Source organism: Ciconia boyciana, chromosome 27 (genome assembly GCF_034638445.1).
Source record: "Ciconia boyciana chromosome 27, ASM3463844v1, whole genome shotgun sequence".
NCBI lineage: Eukaryota > Metazoa > Chordata > Aves > Ciconiiformes > Ciconiidae > Ciconia > Ciconia boyciana.
Window position 1 is genome coordinate 2,846,836 of NC_132960.1, and position 20,937 is coordinate 2,867,772.

The 20,937-nt window shown below is 51.2% G+C and overlaps 1 protein-coding gene across 1 annotated transcript; it reads right to left on the bottom strand.

Annotated features, from left to right (window-relative positions):
- Positions 1 to 1,345: 1,345 nt before the first annotated feature.
- SLC4A8 (solute carrier family 4 member 8) lies at positions 1,346 to 20,728 on the bottom strand. Its single transcript, XM_072847182.1, has 25 exons — positions 20,591 to 20,728; positions 15,218 to 15,299; positions 14,380 to 14,514; positions 13,790 to 13,925; positions 13,384 to 13,544; positions 12,272 to 12,460; positions 11,985 to 12,076; positions 11,695 to 11,852; positions 11,236 to 11,323; positions 10,582 to 10,728; positions 10,326 to 10,417; positions 9,666 to 9,840; positions 9,394 to 9,527; positions 8,247 to 8,492; positions 8,037 to 8,142; positions 6,957 to 7,118; positions 6,174 to 6,287; positions 5,657 to 5,818; positions 4,809 to 5,060; positions 3,962 to 4,030; positions 3,245 to 3,418; positions 3,008 to 3,145; positions 2,469 to 2,566; positions 1,844 to 1,948; positions 1,346 to 1,595 (listed from the first exon to the last, which is right to left on the bottom strand). Exons 1-24 carry the CDS (start codon positions 20,633 to 20,635, stop codon positions 1,861 to 1,863), a joined length of 3,243 nt encoding a protein of 1,080 aa, XP_072703283.1. The 5' UTR covers positions 20,636 to 20,728; the 3' UTR covers positions 1,346 to 1,595; positions 1,844 to 1,860.
- Positions 20,729 to 20,937: the final 209 nt, after the last annotated feature.

Genomic DNA, 20,937 nt, shown 5'->3' on the forward strand with positions numbered 1-20,937 from the left:
CGCAGTCCCATCCTCAGAGCCAGGCACAGGAAGGCAGCACGGACAAGACGTGCACGGGCATCACGGAGGAACAGCAGCAAGAAAACCCAGGCTTTGCTCCTTTCCCTTCCTCTAAGCCTTTTTTTTTTTTGCCTCCCCTCCTTTTTGAAGAGCTAAACCCCTTTCCTCCCCCTCTGACAGTCACCATGCCACGCTAGCAATAGTCAAACTACAGTTTGCAAAACCCCATCCCGTAAAAGCCGTCTGATTTTGGCCCTGCTTGGTGATGTACTGCTTTCATCCTTACAGAGCAATTTTATATTTTCTTTTCCCCACCCGTCTGCAAGGAGCAACAACTTGCCGTTGTCATTTTGGGTTGGTTCGACGCACAAAAAGGCTCCCGCAGCAGATGGGACAAGCCGATGGCAGCAGGGCTCGTGCAGCCGTCCCAGCTGGGCACGCGGCACCGGTTGCAGACACCAAGAGCCTGGAGACCATGCTGAGCCCACAGCAAGGGGGAGGGCTGCAAGGGGACCTTTTCTTCTGGCTTGTCCTCTCCTCCCAGGCTCCACGGCCACCCGACTCGACCGCATGTGCCTGGGGTGACACCGCAGCCCAAGGACCCCCCAAAATGTGAAAAGAGCACGAGAACCATCTCTGCTTAACAGCTTCTTCCTGCAAAGCGGCAGGGAAAGGGAGGAGGAAAAGCATCTTCCCACTTTCCTCCCAGCTTGTCCCACCCTGCGAGAGAAAAGACTTTGCAAGGACAGGGGTGAAGAAAAAACTACAGAGTCCCAGGGAGGTAAAAGGAAGGAAAGTGGAGGAAGAAGGGAGGGGGCAGCCCAGGGGCACAGAGCCCCAGGTCTCAGCCGGCCGCTCCCATGACCACAGTGTATTCAAGGTATGCAATTTCAAGTGCTCCCTTATATTCAGTTTACAGCCAGGGGACAAGAAGGTGGCATTTCTGCATTTTGCAGCTTCCAGGCTGATGGCAGAGCCAAAGTTTAAAAAAAAAAAAAAAAAAAAAAGAAGAAGAAAAAAAGTAAAACCGGGGTGCAGGGAGCAAATGCTTTTGCTTCACCTTAGCCCAACTGCTCGGACGCTCTTTACGCTGCCCCGCCATGCAGGGCATCCCTCTCGTACCAGTAGGAGACAGAATGAATTAAAGCGAGGACCCCAAACCAGACCAAGAACCTGGTTGTGATGAAGAAGAAAGTGGAGAATGCGTCAAATATAACAGAAAATTATTTTGTACATTCAGAGTTTATATTTGGAAAAAAGAGAGAGGAGAGGAGAAATTAGATATTAAAAAAATAGCACTGAATGATAAAGCGGTAGCAGTCCCTCTACCACTACAAAACCGCAACAACACACGCACGTACACACGGAGGCTGAACAACACCGAACTCCCATTGACTGTGATGTGCACCTCAGTTTGCTGGTCTAGAGATACTGAATGCCTGAAGCACACCAAGGATAACTGAAAACATCTGCATGGCTTTAATGGGAATCCTCCAATTGAAAAAAAAGCGGTCTCTCCCTGTGTCTGCGTTGGCACATCCCTGAGTCACGTTCTCACTCCTCTCCTTCAAAGTCAAGATTCCTAAACATGAAAACTGGAGGGGAAAAAAAAAAAAAAAAGAGGGAGAGCATCATCAGTGGAAGACCTGCCGGCTGCTGCTGATTCAGCCCCCTTTGTGGGACCACCCCAGCAGAGACGAGCCGGTTTGCATGCCTCAATCCTCGCTGCCTGCTCCCAGGGACGGGCCGTTTGCTCAGCATTGCCGGCCAAAGCACGGCAAAACCGTAGGCGTGCGCCGTCACTTGCAGAGGAGCATGGTCACATTCACATGCAATCCTTTACCTCTTTCCTCCCCGGATTCAGAGTGTTTCTGTGTTCATAGTGAGAGCCTTCCATACGGTCGTTTTCGACATTTCATCCGAGATATTAATCTCGGAAGGATCAGCCCTGCAATAAATATTTTACATAGCAATCCGTGATTATGGGAACCGATGCCACCAAGTGCATTAGCATCAGCAAAGAGGAACGGGGGGCCCGGAGAATCAAAGCTCAGCGTAAGCACGGGAGGTTTTGCTGGATGAAGAGTTTTGGGAGGCAAGCCTGGGAGCTGCAGAGCAACAGCTCCGTTCAAAGGCTCTTGCTGGTGTGGAGCCCTGGAGCGGGCTCCTAAGCCACTGCTGGTTCAGATCATGCATGCAACTCCTCATTTTTAAGTATGAGGATCTCCAGCTACCGTAAAATCACTGACGATGCAAGTTTTGGGGGTCAAACATGACTTGTGCAACCACTCTGCTTGGAGGCAGAGCCCTGCGATCACCTCCTGCAGCCCTGCCCATAAATTTGCTTTTCCCACCAAGCTGACTGCTGGTTTCTAAGGGATGCTCAATAAAGATGCAAGTAGAGAAAATTGTGCCGTACACCTTCAAACGAATCCTGCCGGGGGTCCTGGCACTTGGTGGGGCTTTACCTGTCACTGTTTTGCTTTGGGATATCCAAGTTTCTGGTCTTCCCCAGTTTCAGCTGAACTGAATTTGCAGCAGCAGCTTCCATCATCTTCTGGGACTCCTGACGTAAAAAGGGACAAATCAAGTTCTTTGTCTTTGAGCAGAGATCAACTAAACACCCAGCAAAAACATTGCATGCTGCCCTCTCCTCCTGACCCTTGGCAGCTTTAGCTATTAGTGCAGCAGGGTAAAGACCTTTCACTCCAAACATTTTGGAGGGGTTAAAACCACCGTTAGGAGCAAATTTTTCCCTGATAATAATAATAATCATCATCATCTTTATTATGACTCATTTACAAAGTTATACCTCTTTTCAAGTGTTAAACTCTCTGCTAATTTAGGAAAAAAAAAAAAAGAGGTTAGGATGTGGGATCCAGGCTATTAGGATCTATTTCTATTGAGTTCTGGTCTTCCCCCAACATTTAAAGGCAAGCTGTGATAGAAACAGGCACTCTCACAGTCTGAGGGAGACGTCCAGTCCCGAGCCCCCAGCAAGCTTTACCTCTTCTTCTTTGGCTTCATTTTTGGCATCATCCAACTTCTTCTTCTTGCTTTCTGGCATAAGGTCATCCAGAAAGCTGAGCTCTCGCTTCGAGAAGCAGAAATCCATCACTTTCCGGACAAAAACAAGAGCCAAAACCTTCACGAATAAAAGGGAAGATGCGGTGAGGCCAGAGCTGATACTACATCTCCCTCCAACACTGCAAACATCCCGCTGCCGAGCGGCGCCAGCTCTTACCATCATGGGAAAGATGATGGCGGCACGGGACACCTTGATGCCCCAGAGCAGGACGAGGCAAATCAGCTGGATCATGGTGAAGAAATGCACCTTTCGCAAGGGGACGTGCCGCAGGTAGATGAAATCCGGCTGGTGTTTCGCCGGCATCCAAAACAGCTTCAAGCGATCAAAGAACTGCAAAATAAAAGTGGAAAAGTTGCCACCTTGTGACTGCAGAAAGTTTCTGGCCCTGTTGAGACATGGAGGGAGTTCGCAGGATCTCGCTTGCAATGAGAAATCGTGGATCCCGCTACGTTCCTCCTGGGAGCAGCGCCCATTTCCCTTTCGCTCCATCTATAAACCAGCTTGCCCCTGAGAGCTGCCCACCAAACTGCAATTATTCCACATTATTCTAGTATTAGCATTTCTTGGCCCACCGAATCCCCCAGCAAGGATTTCCACCGGTGGTAGAAATTGTCTTCCCTTTGCGTGAATTCCCCCATTTTCACGTAACCAAACACTGACCTGCCCTAAACCATGAGACAGAGAGCGCTGAACTTGCCTGGTCCTCCCAGCCCTGTACACCTCCCGTGCCTCCAACAATCTTTTTCTGACACAAAATATTTTCATTGCTTGCTTTTGGAGAGGTTTTTTCCCATGCCACTGCTTTTTTCCTGCTTCTACGGAGAGGAAATACCAAGGAGCAGACATGCTGCACGCTGTAAAAACAGTCCGTACCTGAATTCCTCTGAGCGACGACACACCCATGTAGAGAAAGACACCATAAAGCACAGGCATTGGTATAAACTGAAAAAAGAATGCAATAAATTATTTTTTTAAATTGCATTTTCAGTATTACCACTCTCTTCTACAGGCACTGCCTAAAATTGCCTAAAGCTTTCCAGTTTCCACAGGGTTAGAGGTGTGGGGGGGGTTTAACCAGTAGAGATTTTATGCGTGCGAGTGAGCTAATGCTCTGCTCTAGGCTGAACTTTTGAGTTACATTTCATCAGAATAATCCTATTTTCCAGAAAGGTTGGAGGAAAAACAGGCGATTTCCCCCGTGCTACCATATGCCGCATTCTGTGACAGTAGAAAAACATTTCTACATATTCTTGCGGCAACACGCAAAAGCGACGTGCCTCCTTTTAGCCCAGAAATGAAATTACTTTGTGGGAGGAACGTGCAAGGAAGCCCATGGGGATGATGTCAGTGTGTTTAGCTACTGGGAACGGCTGTTCTGAGGCATTTGGGGGAGCAAATTGCAACCAATAAAGTGCTGCCTGTTTGAAAGAGAGCAGATGTACTGGTCTGAATAAGCTTAATTGTAACCCATAAACACGGGTGGGCCTGAAAGACACCTGAAAATCAGAGCAGTTGTCTTGCTCGCTTGCCTCGAGCACAGACTGGGGTCTGAAGGGCTGGAAAGCGTAACCGAGGCTGGCTCCCACCGAGGGTCAAGCCCCAGGGTTTGGGCTCACCTCCTCCTCCGCTCCACAACTACTCAGGCCTGGAAAGAGGGGACTATTTTTGTATAACCTCCAAAAATCTCGTGGTTGCCGAGTGTTTTGCATTTTCCTCTTACCTTTAACACAGAAGTGAAGAAGACAGAGCAGCCCATGAGCACAAAGATCATCAAGCCAGTGACTCTCTGCTCTCGTATCCCCAAAAACTTGGGTTGTTCTCCGGGAGCTGAGCAGTCAGACTCTACTTTGAGGCTATTCACGTGGGTGATGGACAGGACAGTCGCAGCCACAAACCAGGGCAGCCCCATCACAGAGCACACCCCGAGCATCACAGCCACCATGAAAAGGTCCAGGTGGTACCCACAGCCTTTCTGCAGGGAGCAAAACAAGAAACAGAGCATCCCACAGCACAAGAGCAAGGACAACGTCACAAGTCAGACTCAAACCCTACTTGAGCTCAGGTCAACTTCTTGAAAATTTAAAACAAGAACTGGGAACAAATAAGGATGTAGCCAGCCTTTGCACAAGCACTTCGCATGAAAATCCGGCTGGAGTTTAGACAAAGTGGATTTGGAGAGTTTGTGTGATATCTACTTCTCAAAAAAAAAAAAAAGGGCTATTTTTTTCATTCATAAAGAAATTTCCACCACTAGCAAGTAAGATGCGAGTCTGAGTTATCCCTGGCAGCTCATCAAAATGATTTGTTCCCCCAGCTGCTGCTGACATTTTAAAACAAAAAGGCTCTTCTATATTGCTCTAGGATTAATTTCCTGCTCCAAAAGATTGCTCATCTGAACACCCCTGTCGTTTGCTCCCCGTGTCATCACTAATCCAGGAGAGCATCCTGCCACGCAGCCTGACGTTGTCCCAAACCAACGCCTTCACAAAGCATTTGGAATAGGAGCTTCTCCCCGTACCTGCAGCCTGGAGTGGGTTGGGGATGGGGTCATCTCTTGCAGACCCTTACCTTCAGCCTGTGCTCCTTCCTGTTCACAATAACGGCAGTGATCTGCTGGTCCATGAATATCAAGATGGTGCAGAGCAGAGCTGGGATGAGCGCAGCCAACACCGTCCACCAAGGGTTGGGTCCTATGGGGTTGATGAACCACCCGCGGTCGTCTCTGGTAGGCTGCCACAAAGCACACGCATCAGCATCATCTCCCAGCCCAGCCACTTCACTGGCTTTGATCTTCCCCTCCATCCCTGTGTCAGAGCATCTCCCAGCCCTGGCTTCACATCACCCTCTCCCATGGGGTTCAGCAGTGCCAGTGTCCTCTTTGCAAGCACCTATAGATACTTCTCCTGTAGGTATCTAGTTCTGGGGCTGCCGTCTTGTTTCCAGAAGGAAACAATGCATTTGGAGGTGGAAGAGGAGATCGTCACACCACCAGCATCTCCTCCAGACTCTGCCCTGCCCTGCCCCGGCATCACCTTGTGGCATCCCCAAGGGCTGAAACCAGCTCCATGCCAAAACATCCCATTACCTTGAACATATGGGGGACGTGGAGCTTCGGTGATGGGATCCCAATCATGAAGTCAATGAGCACCATGATGACGATGGTGAGGAAAACAGCAAAGTCACTTACTGTGGACCGTACCTGGGGCAAGAAACCAGAGTTGAAAGGGGCATCGCAAACGGGGCCATGACATGAGATGGAAAAGTTAGGGACATCAACGACATTAAGGCTGGTTAACAAAATCCCACCACTCTGAGGACATGCAGCCAAATCCCTTGGTTGCTGTGTTTGTCCCTGTGAGATCTGGTCAGACAATAAAAAAAAGTTTAATTAGGTGGAAAAGGGTTGTTTTAATTCAAACCTTAAAAAAATATTTAAAAATAAGGAAACAGATGTCTGCCACTGCCGCCACACTCACAGCTAAAATGGGAATAAGGCACTGAGGCATCATTTGCTCCTCAAAAGGAAGAAATAGTGTCTTTTTCTATGGCAGCTCCTCATTTGAATCAACTTTCCCCTTGAGCACATAATGCACAGAAGGCGGAAAAAAAAAAACCTTTGGAAGACCTGATTTCCCACTGCCTGAGCAAAAAATTGCTCTGGGGCAGGTCGTGAGGCAGGTGGGAAATGCTACGATAGTTTTGCACTCATGGAAATGAGTGAGGGACATCCAAGCTAATGGAGAGCTTGGCCTTCAAGGTCAACATTTCCCAGCTTGACCAAGTGGTGGCAAATACTGCTTAGTGCTCCAGGAAAGCCTTTTTGGGAAATGAGTGTGGAGACTGCTGCTGGCCACCACCTTCTACCTACTCTGGTTGGGAAGTAACGGCTGGTTTTAAACTTCTTCAATAAGCTCGACAGGACAAAGGTGGAGAAGAAGAGGATGCAGCACCAGAAGAGGACATTAGGCGCGTAGGGGCCATTGCGTCCACAGGCAGGTCCTTGAAACTCTCCACGCAAATACCGACATTCCTGGAGAAACAGAGGGTCAGGACACAAAGGCAGTGCACGTGCGGCAAGGAAACCTCGGATCACTAGGGGTTTTTGAGGATCTTGGACCAAGATCCGTGACCTCGTGAGTGCTGCTGCTGGAGGTTTAGATTTAATGAGCAGCAGCAGCTGAACAAGTGACACATCGAACTACACAGAGGAGAGTGGAGAGATGAGATGTGATGGGACACCCTACCACAGACCCATGGCACATCCTCCGGTTGAATGGCAGGTAACCATGGCTGAAGACAACACCAGAGGGGAAGGACACACTGGAAACTCGTGGGGATAGAGAAAGAGGCAACAGGGAAGGAGGGCTAAGACAACCGTGACAGCAAAGAAGAAGAGACAAATTGTCCCTTCCCAGTGGGGGGCTCACAGGACATGGCCAAGAGGGGATGAAGATGTCCATAAGAGCCTCCCATCCTACACCTGGGCTCTGCTTCCAGCTACAACAGCCCGAGAGGCTGCTCAGACGTGCAAATTTATGCATGTACCTACAGACAGCGCTGAGTAAGAAAGCAAGGCCTGGATTTATTAGGAACCAATTAAGGAAGCCAATTACTACCTTCAAGCATGAACTCAAGTCCTCCAACTGCTACAATAATCAAACCACCCACTTAACCTTGCTCCCGGTCAGAAATATTGTCCTGCAACAGGGTCGAGGAGGACAGTTATTACCCACAACGTTGGGGACAAGGTGGACTGGACAAGGTGGACTCTCCTTCCCAGGACCAAGCGGGTTAAAACCACACATTAGATTTAAGCAATGACTTTTCAGAGCAGCACTAACACAGTTTGAAGCCCATCATCACCTGAAGGGCTTTGAGTTTTGCACCATGCGAATGTCCCCGGACCCCGTGGCTGCGGCACGAGGAAGCAGTGGCTGGGGGCACTTACTGTCACTGTGAGGTTTGCCCAGTTGATGCCAGACACATTGATCTTGTTGCTCTCCCAGAAACGCAGGGTTTCGTTGCTGCGATGGGTCGGCGCCTCACACTTACAGCTGGGAGGAGAGAAGCCAAGACAGGGGTAAGGGAAAGGCGATGGAGGTGCAGCCCTGAGCTCCTGCCAAGGGGCAGCAGCGTTTTAGGAGGGAAAAAAACCCACTAGTAGATGGTGAGGAAGTCGAGCTTGCTGTGCATGTGCACAGGGTAGGTCTCTCGCAGGTGACTCAGCTTCTCTAGAGCCTCATAGATGAAGATGATGCAGATGAGGGAGGCAAAGGCTTCTTCGGTGAAGCGGGTGATGTAGCACACCAAACAGCTGGCATCAGTGGCCACCAGCACGATGCAGAAGAAGGCAGTCCACAGCCCGATGCACACCCGCAGAGAGAGATAGGAGAGCGTGTACTCCCTGGGAAACCAAAATAAAATGAAGGGCGGAAAGACCAGCAAGAGGCTCCGAGCCGTGCCTTCCTTCAGGCAAAATTGGGAGCAATTCAGGAGCATGTCAAGGCTGCGGATGGTAAATGCAGTTTCCAGGTACTACTACAGACAGCCTCGAGGCTGCGGTGCAGGGTGTGGACCCGCAGGAGGAGAGGCCAATTATTTAATTATCGTTATTTAGCAATTATCTTGTGTTAACACCTTGGAAGCTAATTGAGGTCAGGTCCCTCTTGTGGAAGGTGGTGTTCTCCCACATCACCCTGATATCCAAACACCAAAATGGGCTGGGTTTGCACCCAGTCACCTGCTACCAGCAAGTTGGGGCTTAATAATAAATTTAAATTGCAATAAGGGTGGTTCATCTCACACCAACATCATCACAACAAAAGGACTGTCATGGAAAATATTCATTTCACAGGAAAAGCTCCTACTTTTTCAATAAAACCATCAAAACGCAAAATATGTCAGCAGAAAGCTATTTGGATATTTGGGCAAAATATATTTCCACTTCCAGCAAAAATCAGGCTAAAATGTGCCTGGTTTTGTACTCAGAGGAAAGCAAATGTTCCCTCATTCCCAAACCAGAGTGATTTGTCTCATCTTCCTTGTGCAGCCCATCTTGGGCATCCACATCCTTGTGGTTTCTCCTCCTCCTGCTGCTTCGCTTTAACCCTAAAAACCCCAAACAACCCCATCCATCCTTCAGAGACCAAAGGCTCTTGCACCATCACGTACTAAAGCAGCAGCATGCAAAGTCTGTGACACAGAAGACAACTTAAATCTAACAACTACCGCTAAGAAAAATATAAGAAAAACATCACTGCCTTCTGAAGGCTCTCGCAGCACCCAGCCACGGCTGCCAGCCTTACTTGCAGAATTTGTAGAGGATCTTCTCGAACACAAGGACGGGTCCGGTGCTGCCGAGGATGGTGAGAGGTTGGCCAGCAAAGAGGGAATACACCACGCCGGTCATGGATGCGCCCAGCAGCGACTCCATGGCACTCTGTCCAGGGAAGAGAGGCAGCAGTGAGTAAATAATCGGGGGGGGGGGGGGGAGCAAAATGATGCAAATTCACTGCAGCAAGGACTTTTGCATGAGCTTTATCCTCCCCTATGCCACCCAACAGAGAGAGGTGCTCACTATGTGGCCGTTGGTCGCCTCCCCCAGCAGTCCCCCGAAGGTGATGACAGGGGACATGCAGGCACAGTAGAGGAAGAGGAAGGACGCCAGACACTGCAGGCTCAGACCATCCCGAAAGTCGCTCCAGAACCATGGGGCTTTTCGCTTCACATCCAGGATCAAACCTCCAAAGAGCCTGGAGGAAGGAAAAAATATAGGCTGTTCTCCTGGAAGACCACATTGAGTTTTCTTTGCTGCAAAAGGACAATCACAGGCACAGAAGAGCTTTCGTTGCTAAAAAGAAGCAGTCTCCTTCACCCATTTTATACCCAGTAGAAACCGAGGCACGCAAAAAAACCCTCCAACAAAAAGAAAAAGCACCTAACCCGAGACCCTATCCCCTCTTATTGTAACAGTCCCTTGCTTTGAGAAGCATCAGAGCTCTACCTGGAGGTATTTGCACATCCGCTTCCACCCCAAAGCAAGAAAACCTGTGTGCAACGATGCCATGGCTGAGCCCAGCCGCCCAGATCTCCCATCTGCCCAGCCCAGGGGACCAAGCTGGCAGCGTGGAGCCCCTTCACTGAGCCAGCTAACCCCAAAAACCTGCTAGAAGGGAGGTCATGCTCAGATTTTCCAGGCAAACAGAAAAAAAAAACCCCAAACTATTAAAGCTCACACCTTCCCGTCCGCTCCAGTTCAGGACCACTGTGTTTCTCCGGCTTGCTGTGAGAAGCACTGTCATCGAGAGCTCCTGGCATCTTCCTTTTTTCCTGTTAAAATGGAAATAAGATAAAGATATGTATTTGTAACCACTGGCTTGTTTTGCTTCTGGTCTGGGTATGTGACTGTCAAACTGGGACCTTGTGAATTTGGGCCCCAGCCGTGCTGCTGTCCTGCCCGTCCCCCTTGCACCTCCCTCTGCCGCTGCACCCACCTGTGAAGGGACATTTTTCGGGGGCTCGATTCGGATCGATGGATCCCACTCTCCTGGCGGCAACACCGTGACCTGATCCAGAAACTCATCGATGCCGGCCACGAGGTCGGCCCGATTCTTGGCTTTATAGGCAACGTCATGGAAAACCTGCCGACAGGAGACAACCTGATGAGAGGACAACCCATCTCGGATGTCCTAACCACTGCAGTAAGCTCTTGGCTAAATGCAAGATAATTTTCCCCAAATTTCCTGCTGGAAATGGCAGGAAATATTCCCCCAAAAGGAAAAATCTGTCCATCGTGGTACTTGTAATCATCTCCTCCATGAGGAACCCCTCCCCCATGGCACACCATGCCCTTTTGCTTCAAGAGGAGAAGTTTTACTGGCCCTGGCAATGTAAGCAAACTGGGGGACGGCGTGCTGGGGACCCTGGGGAGAAGGACGAGGTGCAGGATGCACCCCGGGTGGGATTTCAGCCTCCAGGATGGGGGGTGATGCAAATCTGCGTGTTTGCTTTGGGGTGTGAACAAAGGGTGGGCTCTTTGGAGAGCCGCGGGCAGCTGGGACAGCAAATCCTCTTCCTCGCTACTACAGAGACAGGGAGAGGTGAAGAAAGCCAAAAATGACCCGGAGATATCTCTTATCTCGTCGCACCTCATCCGTCATGATAGTAGCCATGGACCTGCCGATCTCATGGTACTGATGGGCTTTTCCTTCTGGTCCAAGCAAAACAAACAGGAACCTGGGCAAGAAAAACAAAATGAGAGAGAAGAACATGTCCTTGCTCAAAGGGCACCCAAGGAAATTCCCAGGAGCTCCCAGCCCAGAGCACAGCTCGAGAGGGGACACAGAGGCCCACCGACTCCACGATGAATTTGAAATTAATCAAAACCAATCGCAAATTTAATTTTTAGGCCAACTTTCATTAGAATTGGCCAATGGGTTTAAAAGATACAGCAGGGAAGGAAGAAACAAAGGTGAGGAGATGTGAGTGGGACAAACGTGCTTGCTCCCACTGGCCTTGTTCCCTTGGGACGCCAACTGATGCATGCAATTTGATGTTGTTTTGTTGGTTTGTTTTTTAAATAAAAACTTTGTGCTTCTCATGCAGACCTTGTCGGGATGGGAACTTCTGTCATGCCTGAGAGGAGGACAGCCGGGGTCAGGCGGACAAATGCCACGATGGGTTGGTGAAGGAAATCCAGCTCTCCTACGAGCACGTTGGACGCTTCAGCCCCGGTGGGAATTTTCTTCATGAAGTGCAGCTCCGCCTGGGCATGACAAGCGATTTTCAGGCAACTACCCCGAAAGCAAAGCCCACAGCACCCTGCAGCACACTCTGCAGCCAAGTTTACAAGAGCAAATCTGGCCCTAAAGGCGTAAGAAAGCTACAAGTGTCTCACCTTGCTTAAATCCATTGCGCTGGTCTCATGGTTCACCCCATTTTTAGCTTCTGCAGTGGTGGGAGAAGGATGAGGGGTGAGTGTTTGGGCTGCTAGGAAAAAGAAAGACACTCAGAAAGTCGGACAAGGAGCAATTGGGACACTTCTCCTTTGCCAGGACAAGTCTAATAGGGCCAAAGCCCTGCAGAAACCTTCACCTGGTGCCAAAGCCCTGCAGAAACCTTCACCTGGTGCCAAAGCCCTGCAGAAACCCTCTCCTGGTGCCAAAGCCCTGCAGAAACGCTCACCTGGCTTGTCGAGGAGGTGCGGGTCTGACTGCTTCTTGCTCACATCAGCAAATGAGCGGACGATAGGGAGAAGGTTGTTTCTTTTCTTCTCATTTTGATGGTGATGCTTCTTCAAAAGGACTTCTCGAACTTTCGCCCGCATGTGCTCATCAAACTCCATGGACTGTTCTTGCTGGCCCACGATCATATCTGGGGATGGCAAAGGGAAATGAAGCCATCAGAGCAGAAGCCCGGCCAGGTCCCGACCCCCGAAGCCCCTGGGGAAGGCTGCGCCATGCAGGATACCCTAGCGCAGGCTCAGCCTTGCTTAGCAAGACATTTTAATACAGTTCAGCCTTTGCAGCAAAAGCAAGAATTTTCTTTTGCTAAAAAACGTCATCAAAGTGCTTATTCATCACTCCGCTAAGATAATTATTTCCCATTCTAAATAATGCCATTTTCTTGCCCAATCTGGCCTTTCTGACTCTACACATTTAACCAAATTATAAGCAATCTATAGCACAGACTTTCCCACAGTTTCCTTGGCCGATCGACTGCAATTTGCTGAGCCCAGGGAGAAATGTGCTAAGAATGGCTCTGACTTCTCCAGCTTTTGAAAGGGCTGAATGGAGACCTGCTAGTCAAAGATAATTTCTCCAAAGCTGCTTTTTCAATTAACTTCAATTATCTTCCCCACAGAAATACACTGCTTGGTCATCTTCCAGATAAACTCTGCCTTTAAAACTCTTAAATCCTGGATGTTAAGGCAAAAGAAAAAAAAGAATGTGAGGAAATGGCTTGTAATAAATAGTTTATTTAAGGACGTAAAGCTCTTACGCTGACTCCGTATTTCTAAGAGCTAAGCCCTGACACACACTCCTTTTTGGCTGGAGAATATTCTCTAATCACTTCTCTAACCTTACAAATTGCTTTCCAAAGGATCCCATATTGGAAGAAAGAGCTGGTGTGACTGTCGCATGCCCAGTCTACATCCAAAAACAACTCGCAACTTAAAAACACAGTGGGACTTCTGGAAAAGAACGTGCCGTTGGGGCAGGGTTTGATTCGGGAGTGAAGGGTACCACGGCAAACCGAGCTCGGCCGTTCCCGGAGGGATGCGGCGCCCACGGTACCTGCAATCTCTTCGACGCTGTTGGCACAAATGTCCAGCAGCACCGTGCCGTTGATGATGCAGCTCCTCAGCTCAAAGAGGCTGTGCAAGGACAGCGTGGCCACGTAGGGCTTGCTCCAGCGCTCGCCGCCATCTTCCACGTCCTCCTCAAACTTCAGCCACCTGCAGACATCAGGTGCGATCAGCCCCATCGCAAGAAAACAGCTCTGCAACCCCTTTAACAGAGCTATGGGGTAGCCATAAGCCTAGGTAGGAGAGAAGGCTTCTCCCCTAGCTATGGGAGAAGGCTCCTCGCATCGGCACCTGCAGCTGCACAAGCTTCACGTCCCTGAGAGCAGAAAGCAGAGCCCGCGGCCGCTGCCGGCGCGAGGACTCCTCTCCCACCACAGCCAGCAGCAGGGATTCACCTTGCTGTTTCTTTCCACTCGGCATCTTCACCCTCTTTCACGCAGATCTCATCCAGCTCGGTAAACAAGTCATGCGGGACGTGCTGCTCGTCCTCCTCGGTCCCGAGGATGAACTGCACGCGCTGGGACGGGGTGTCTGGGGGCAGAAGACAAAGCCCCGTCCCGTTACTGCGGCTGAATACGGCCCGTCACGCTCACACGCAAAGTGGCCATCGGATTGGCACCAGTTCAGCCATAAATATTGGGCTGGCCCCTCCCCGCTGGGTCTGCCCGGGTTTGCACAGAGCCACAGAGAAGGAGAAGCATCTTTTCCACCTCTGCATAAGGATGGGCAGCTTTCCTTCCCCACATTTCCATTTTTAAAGCCAAGATCCCTCTAAGGAAGGTGAGCCTAAATCCATTATGCATTTAACTGCCTTAAAAAAAAAAAAAAAAGATAAAAGTTTGGAAAAAGAGGGTCTTGCTAAATAATACCACTTTCCCTTGGAAGAACAGCAAGTCTCTCAAACTAGCCACACGGACCTGCTTGCAGAAGACCCCAGCACCCACGTAGCCCCAAGGAGTTTAGGCAATGCCGCGACGGGACTTACAGCGGTAGCCCTGCTCCGTCGGGGCAGAGTCCTTCTCCCGTTCCCGTTTCCGATGCTTCTGGCTGTGGGGTCGGTGATGCCGGTGGCTCTGCCTCACCAGGGGCATCCGCACACCCACGTACAGGGTCCGGTGGCCTGTGAAAAAGCAGCATTTGCAGCAGCACTTTCGGCATTGCGGCAATGGTTGACATGGCCGGTGCCTCGCTAAGCCACGGTTAAATCCCAGGAGAAACACCTACTTCTCTTAATCTTGTTTTCACTGGACCTCCTTTTTTCCAAAGCCTATTTTACTCAAACTTTGCAGAAACAGAGCAACAAGTGATGGCTCCGGGTCACCTAAAAGTGCCCTGAAAGTATGAAACCTCTTCTCAAATTCCAGCTTTGGCTGGACAACACTCAGACTTGCTCATTAAGCAGCGACAGAAGGTCATTATTTTTAAAATCTTTGTATGGCACAAGGCAACGAGAGAAGATCAAATCAGTCCCATGATAATGAACTCCAGAACAAAAAAAGAAAATCACATCCACACATGTGCAGCCGTCAAATTATTCTCCTGACCTCTCCAAGCCAGGAGCAGCCTCTGCGAGAAAACAAGCCGTGAATTATTCAGCCCCGTAGCTAAAACTCACACGATGGCCTCCGCAGGGGGCTTTTTCCCTCTGTGTAAAAGCCATAATATTAAAAAATGTGAAAAGAACTGTGCTGCTTTATTAAGAAACATGGCATGTTTTGCTGCACATGATGTGACACCAAGCAAGGGACGTTGTAGGGACTTTGTGCAATGGGAAAACGTGCTGGGCTGGTGGCCCCTTTACCAGGATCTCAGCAGAGACTCACCTTCCAACTCCTCCTTCTCATAGTGAATATTGACAACATTGCTCGTTCTTCCCTGGTCAATCACTGCCTCTTCGTCATGTCTCTGTTCAGCAATGAGAAGAAGGTAAAAAGTGGGGCTGGGTGTGTGGAGCTCCCGTACCATCCTCCCAGCCAGCATCCCGTACCACTCCCAGCCATCATCCACCCCTGCATCCACGCGAGTCCACAAGCATCACACCTCTGTGCGCCAACTCCAGGCACAGCCCTAAAAACACGGACTTGTAGAAGGTTTTTCTTCCCATAGTCAAATAAAACAGTCCATAACATCACCTATATTGTGTACAATGTGAGTCCGGAAGTATTTACTGCAGGGCCAGAGGGCTGAGTGTTTCAGACCGCAAAAAAACCTCCTGCTTTGTTCTTACAGTTCCTTAAAAAAAAAAAAAAAAGAAAAAAAGAAAAGGGATTTCCGAACTGGGAAAAAAAACCCCAAAACTGCACTTTTGATCACAGCAAGTTCCAGTCTCCAAACGTGATACCTGCAGGACTCACTAGATGGCACTTGGCCACAGGACATGGCCACCAACAACCTCCAAAGGCCCTCGAGAACCTGCAAGGGCGAAGCTCGGGCTTCCCTTGGTGCAAGTGCACTTTCCACAGAAAACATCATTTTTCTCCTTGCAAAAGCCAAGAGCTGAGGGCTAACGCCCTCCTTGGCTGCAATACCACTGCCAGCGCTGCGCGAAGAGCATTTGTGACTTACAAGCCAAAGGAGAACTACAGGAGCAAACTGAAAGAAGTCTTTTTGCTTCTCTTTCCCCCTTGCCACCAGGGCTGGGGCTGGGGATTACCAGGCTGCGTTCAAAGAAATGAAAACCCAACCACGGCTCACACTGAAGTCGCAACTGCGGCTTGAAGAAGGGCCTCCTGGAAACACTTGATATCTTTTTTCCCCTCTTTAGGCTGCACTTTGTCTTTTAATTGCTATGCATGTCTTAAATACTAAAGGAAATATGTCACCACCGCTCAGTTTCTCCTTCCTTGCCTGCATGGATGGTAACTAATCCAAGAAAACCAAAATCTGTTCACCCATGCAAAGAAAAACTCTGCAATGCCTGAACGCCCTTTAGTTTTCATCGGTTTTCAAATTATTGAAAAATTTCATCGGTTTTCAAACGGCAAAGATTTGGGACTATTGAATTACTGAGGTTCATCTTTGCAAGCTCACTGCTGTCATCACAAAAACTGTTCAAACGAAAAAAATACGCTGAGATTCGCACCCAGTTGCTCAATTTCTGAAACTGAAGTTTGAAGAAGAGCAAAATACTGAGAAAACTTGGGGAACTGGCAGGGCTGTTGGACAAAATTCAAAAAGCAAGAGCTACACCGTGCACTGGGAAACAGCCCAAAACAACCAAAGCTGTAATTTTCAAGTAAAACTTCAAATGCTGCGCTGGCATACGCTGCCCACTTTACTAATAAGGATGCATTAACCATGAAGACTTATTAAAAAAATAGAGAATAAATAACTTATTATGATTTAAGCTGCAAATGCTAACGTGAAATCTGCTGCTTATCCCCCAAATTACTGCTTCGACTGAATAGCATCACTTGCCGCCGCACGGCAGCGATGCTCGGGAAAGCGGACGCCTCCTGCTCGCCGGTTAATTTGATGAGCAAGAGGAACAAACGCTCCTGCCTGGAAATGAGTTTGCTGGTCCCTGAGTACTAATTTCAAAGCCGACTTGTTGCTACCTCCCTGCCAGCTCCCGGGACTCGCCCACGTTACCCAGCAGCCAGATTATCACGCGCCTGTGGCTTTCCTGTCCTCGCTCCGATGACAGCCTCCGCCACCCTCCGTCCCTTCTTAGCAACGCATCCTGCTCCCCTCTGGATTTGCCAAAAAAACCCAAACCCCAACCTCGGAAAAGGCATGGGACGAAAGGGCTTAATAAAACTGCTTTAAACCGCCATTTAAATAAAATCACAATTCAAATAAAATCGCAAGCTCGAGCGCGTTACGTGGGTGTCGGAGTGGGAATAAAGGAAGCGATTTGGGAGGCGCAGCTTGCAAACGCCCCGCGGGCGACACAGGGAAAGTCGCCTTCTCTCTTAGAAACCGTTTTGCCTCCGTGCTCCGACCAGCGACGCTAAACCTGCCCCCGGCAGCCCTCCCCGCTGCAAAGCATCTCCCCCCGCCCATCCTTCTGCGCCCCAGGGAAACGCCAACGGGATTTCCAGGAGAGTTTTCCCACTCTTTGGGGGATGCCCAACCCCTCAGCAGAGCCCCAGCCGTGCTACTTGTAACTCTTCCAGAAGTGTCATTCTGTAATCCCCATTCCGGGTCATCCTCACGTCGCTCACAGGATTTGGGGGATGAATGAACCTCCAGATCAATCAGGAGGCCAGACTCCCCTGACAGCGGGACAGCCCCCACTGAGAGGGGCTCAGTGGCACCCAGTGCGCACCAACTCCAGAAACACAAAAGGTGACTGTTTATGGAATCGGAACCTATGATGCAGACCCAGGCAGTTATTTAAAGCTACACACCCCAAGACTCTTCCCGCTTGGAAAACTCAGTGGATGGGGAGAAACCAGCTCCGTTTTGAGCAAAAATTATCCGGAATAGAGAAATGGGGGGTAAACGCCGCATCCTGCCAGGGCGAAAGGCATAAGCAGCGTTTGGGTGTATTTAAAAGCACAAGCTGCCAAAATACAAGTGAGGTGCAAACCGTTGGGAAAATACACATTATGGGGTGGCACCGATTTTCATCAAAATTTCCTGAAAAAAATCAGGGCATTTCAGGAAGGTCTCTCTTTGGCACGGCCTCCATCCCTTTGGTGCTTCAATAAACCCTCGTTAGCCAGACCAAGTCCTAGCATGGTACGGAAATGTCCAGATAAGCGACATTTTTTACTCTCCTCGCTTCCTCCAGCTATCTCCAGCGCTACTTTATTTTCCAAGCTGAGCTAATCCATCATTTCCATGCTGCAAATTCATTTGCTCTAATGAACTTCCTCCCCGGCGCCGCTCGGCAGAAAGGTTAACTGCCCGGCTTGCCCTGAAAGGTGACACGGGGTGTAAAATAACATGGCGAAGGAAGGTGACACCGAGGTCTAATCAGTTAAAATCCCATCGTGATCCAAACTCGGATCCCTGCTGCTTTTTTATTATTTAGTATTAAAACTTCAGGAGCAAACATAGGAGGAAACGGGACAAGTGGGCACCTCCGGGTCCGCGGCAAGATGCTCCAAGCACCCCATCGCTCTTCCCCAGCCATTGCAGCATCCCCGAAATCGCGGCAAGCCTTGCACGGAGATGCCACCGAAGGAAACGGCCCCACTCAAAACTCACTCGGTCCCAGTTAGGCCACTCGAATAGACGGGGGGTGGTTATTTCATTGAGGAAACTGCTGGAGGAGTTAAGGATTTAATAGAGCTGCAGGGCTGTGGACCCGTGGGCTTGGGATGGGATGGAGCAGGAAGGAGAGATGCCTCTTGGAAAGCAAATTATCCCATCCCAGGATGGGTACCAGCACTGGCAGACGCTTCACCTTCCCTCTCCGTCTTTCTCCGCTGCCACCAGGCACCTGGAAAACATCAGATCATCGAAACTCGGCTGGGAAAGGGGACGCCGAGCTTTGCATCGCTCACTTTTGAGTTTTGGAGCAGCCGGAGTTGTTCCACTTCACTATTTTCTAAGCGAAAAGCTCCAGCTGGCTGCTCCAAAGCTGGTTTTGTCAGGAGGCTGAAAGTAATTATTGCTTGTAAAAATGAAATCAGAAATCGCTGGAGCAAAGGAGAAAGGTCCGTTTCGACACGGCTGCAGTGAATCCCTTCGTGTCACGAGCTTGGTGCATCCTTTCTCTGTGTCCATCTCGAGAAAACTTCTCCAAATTATTATTTTACTGCGATTTTTTTGTCCCAGCAGGAGAGAGAGGGCTTTTTGAGTGTCCTGCCTCAGTTTACCTGTCTCATTGCGACTCCTCTGGTTGGGAAAGAAAAATCTTTCCCTGGGGAAGCTTTGGTGTAATTGAGGACGAGGAAAAGCATAAAGCAGAGGTTTCAGGTCCAGCTTTGAGTCCTCCTGGTGCCGGGGGAAGGCCGAAAGCATCGCGTGAGCAGGCAAACCTCGCGTCCCGGCCCCCTCGTCCCGTTACACGCAAGCAGGACCAGCCACTGCCAGTGGGAGGGAGGATTAATGTAATTAATCTCACCCGAAGTGTAATTAGTAATACTGGTCCTGGTGTTATTATGGCATGAGGGCAACAGCATGCATGGGGACAAACTGGGAGGCTGCTCCAGGGGGGGAGCAGGAGACCCCGTCCTCGCCCCTTTCCATCTCCATCCTGCCCGGACAAAGCCACCGTCCCCACGGCTCCGTCCTTTGCTATCGTGGGGGTCAGCACTGTCCCCCCAGGGGGACCCCTCCGGCTCCTGGCCAGGATTTGAGCTGTGACAGGGACTGGACCCGGGTGCCTGCAACAGGAGGGGACAGGTCTCCGGAGCCCCAGCGTGGGGCTGCGAGGAGGGGACACGGGTCACGGCCGAGCATCACCAGGACGTGACTGTTATCCCTTGCTGGGGGAGATGTAAATTCCTTTCACTCTTTCCTGTGAGCTGTAATTTCAGGGCAGATTAATTAATTCCCCACCTCTCGTTTGCCACCGAGAGCAGCTCCTCCAGCCGGGTCCATGGGTGCAGCGGGGGGTCGGGCAGGCCCTCCCCGGGAGAAGGAGCTGCTGAAAGAGGGGGGACCACCCAGCTGCCTCCTGCCTGCACCCCAGCACCGGGCGCATCCGTGCAAGCGCCTGGTGGGGACAATAGCTGAGCCCCCCCCGGTGACTGGGTGGCGTGGGGCTCCGCAGGGACAGTGGCCTTTGTCCCCCCTCCAAAGGGCCCGCAGCATCAGCAGGGGGTCACATCCTCCAGATGCGGAGGAGGGAACAAGGGGGGCCCAGCGGGGACCCCCCCAACAGGCATCGTGCAGGTGCCTTCCTCCCCTCCTCACATCCCTCCTGCTCCCACCCTGAGCGCCCCTCGCCCCCCCTTTGCGCCCCCGCCCCTCCGCCTTGCAGATGCCTTGCTGATGCCTTGCCCCCCCCCTTCAGAGGCCTGGCACCCCTCGCACACCCCCGGCACCCCATTTTACAGACACCTACCACCCCCTTACGCCCCCCACCTTGCAGATGCCCTTCACCCCCCTGCACGCCCCGTACAGCCCCCGTGCACCCCCTTGCAGACGCCTTGCCTCCCCCATGCACCCCCCCCGCTCCCCCTGTCCCCCCCGCCATCGGAAATGCCGCAGTGAGCAGCCACCGAGCATCCTCCGGCCGCACCGGCGGCACGGCCCGCCCGGGGGTACCGGGCATCCCCCCCGCCGCTGCCCCCCACCTGGTAGCTGAGGATCCCATCGGGCTCGTTGCTGCCGGCCGGCATGGCGGGGCCGGGGGGGCCGGGCTCCCCCCCGGGGCTCGGGGCCAGGGGGGGCCGCAGCCGGCTGCAGCCCCGGTGCCGCTCACACCGGCTCCACCATCTCCCGGAGCCGGGGCCAAACCCCGCCCAGGGCCGGGAGGAGGCGGCGGGCGGAGGGAGGAGGCAAGGCCGGGGGGCCGGGGGGGCTGGGGGGCAGCGCCCGGCGAGGGTCCTGCGGCCCCGCTTCGGCAGGTCGCCCCCCGGGGCCCCCACCAGCATCTTCCCCCCCGGCCTCCTCCAGCATCCCCCCCTCCCTGCTCCCCTCC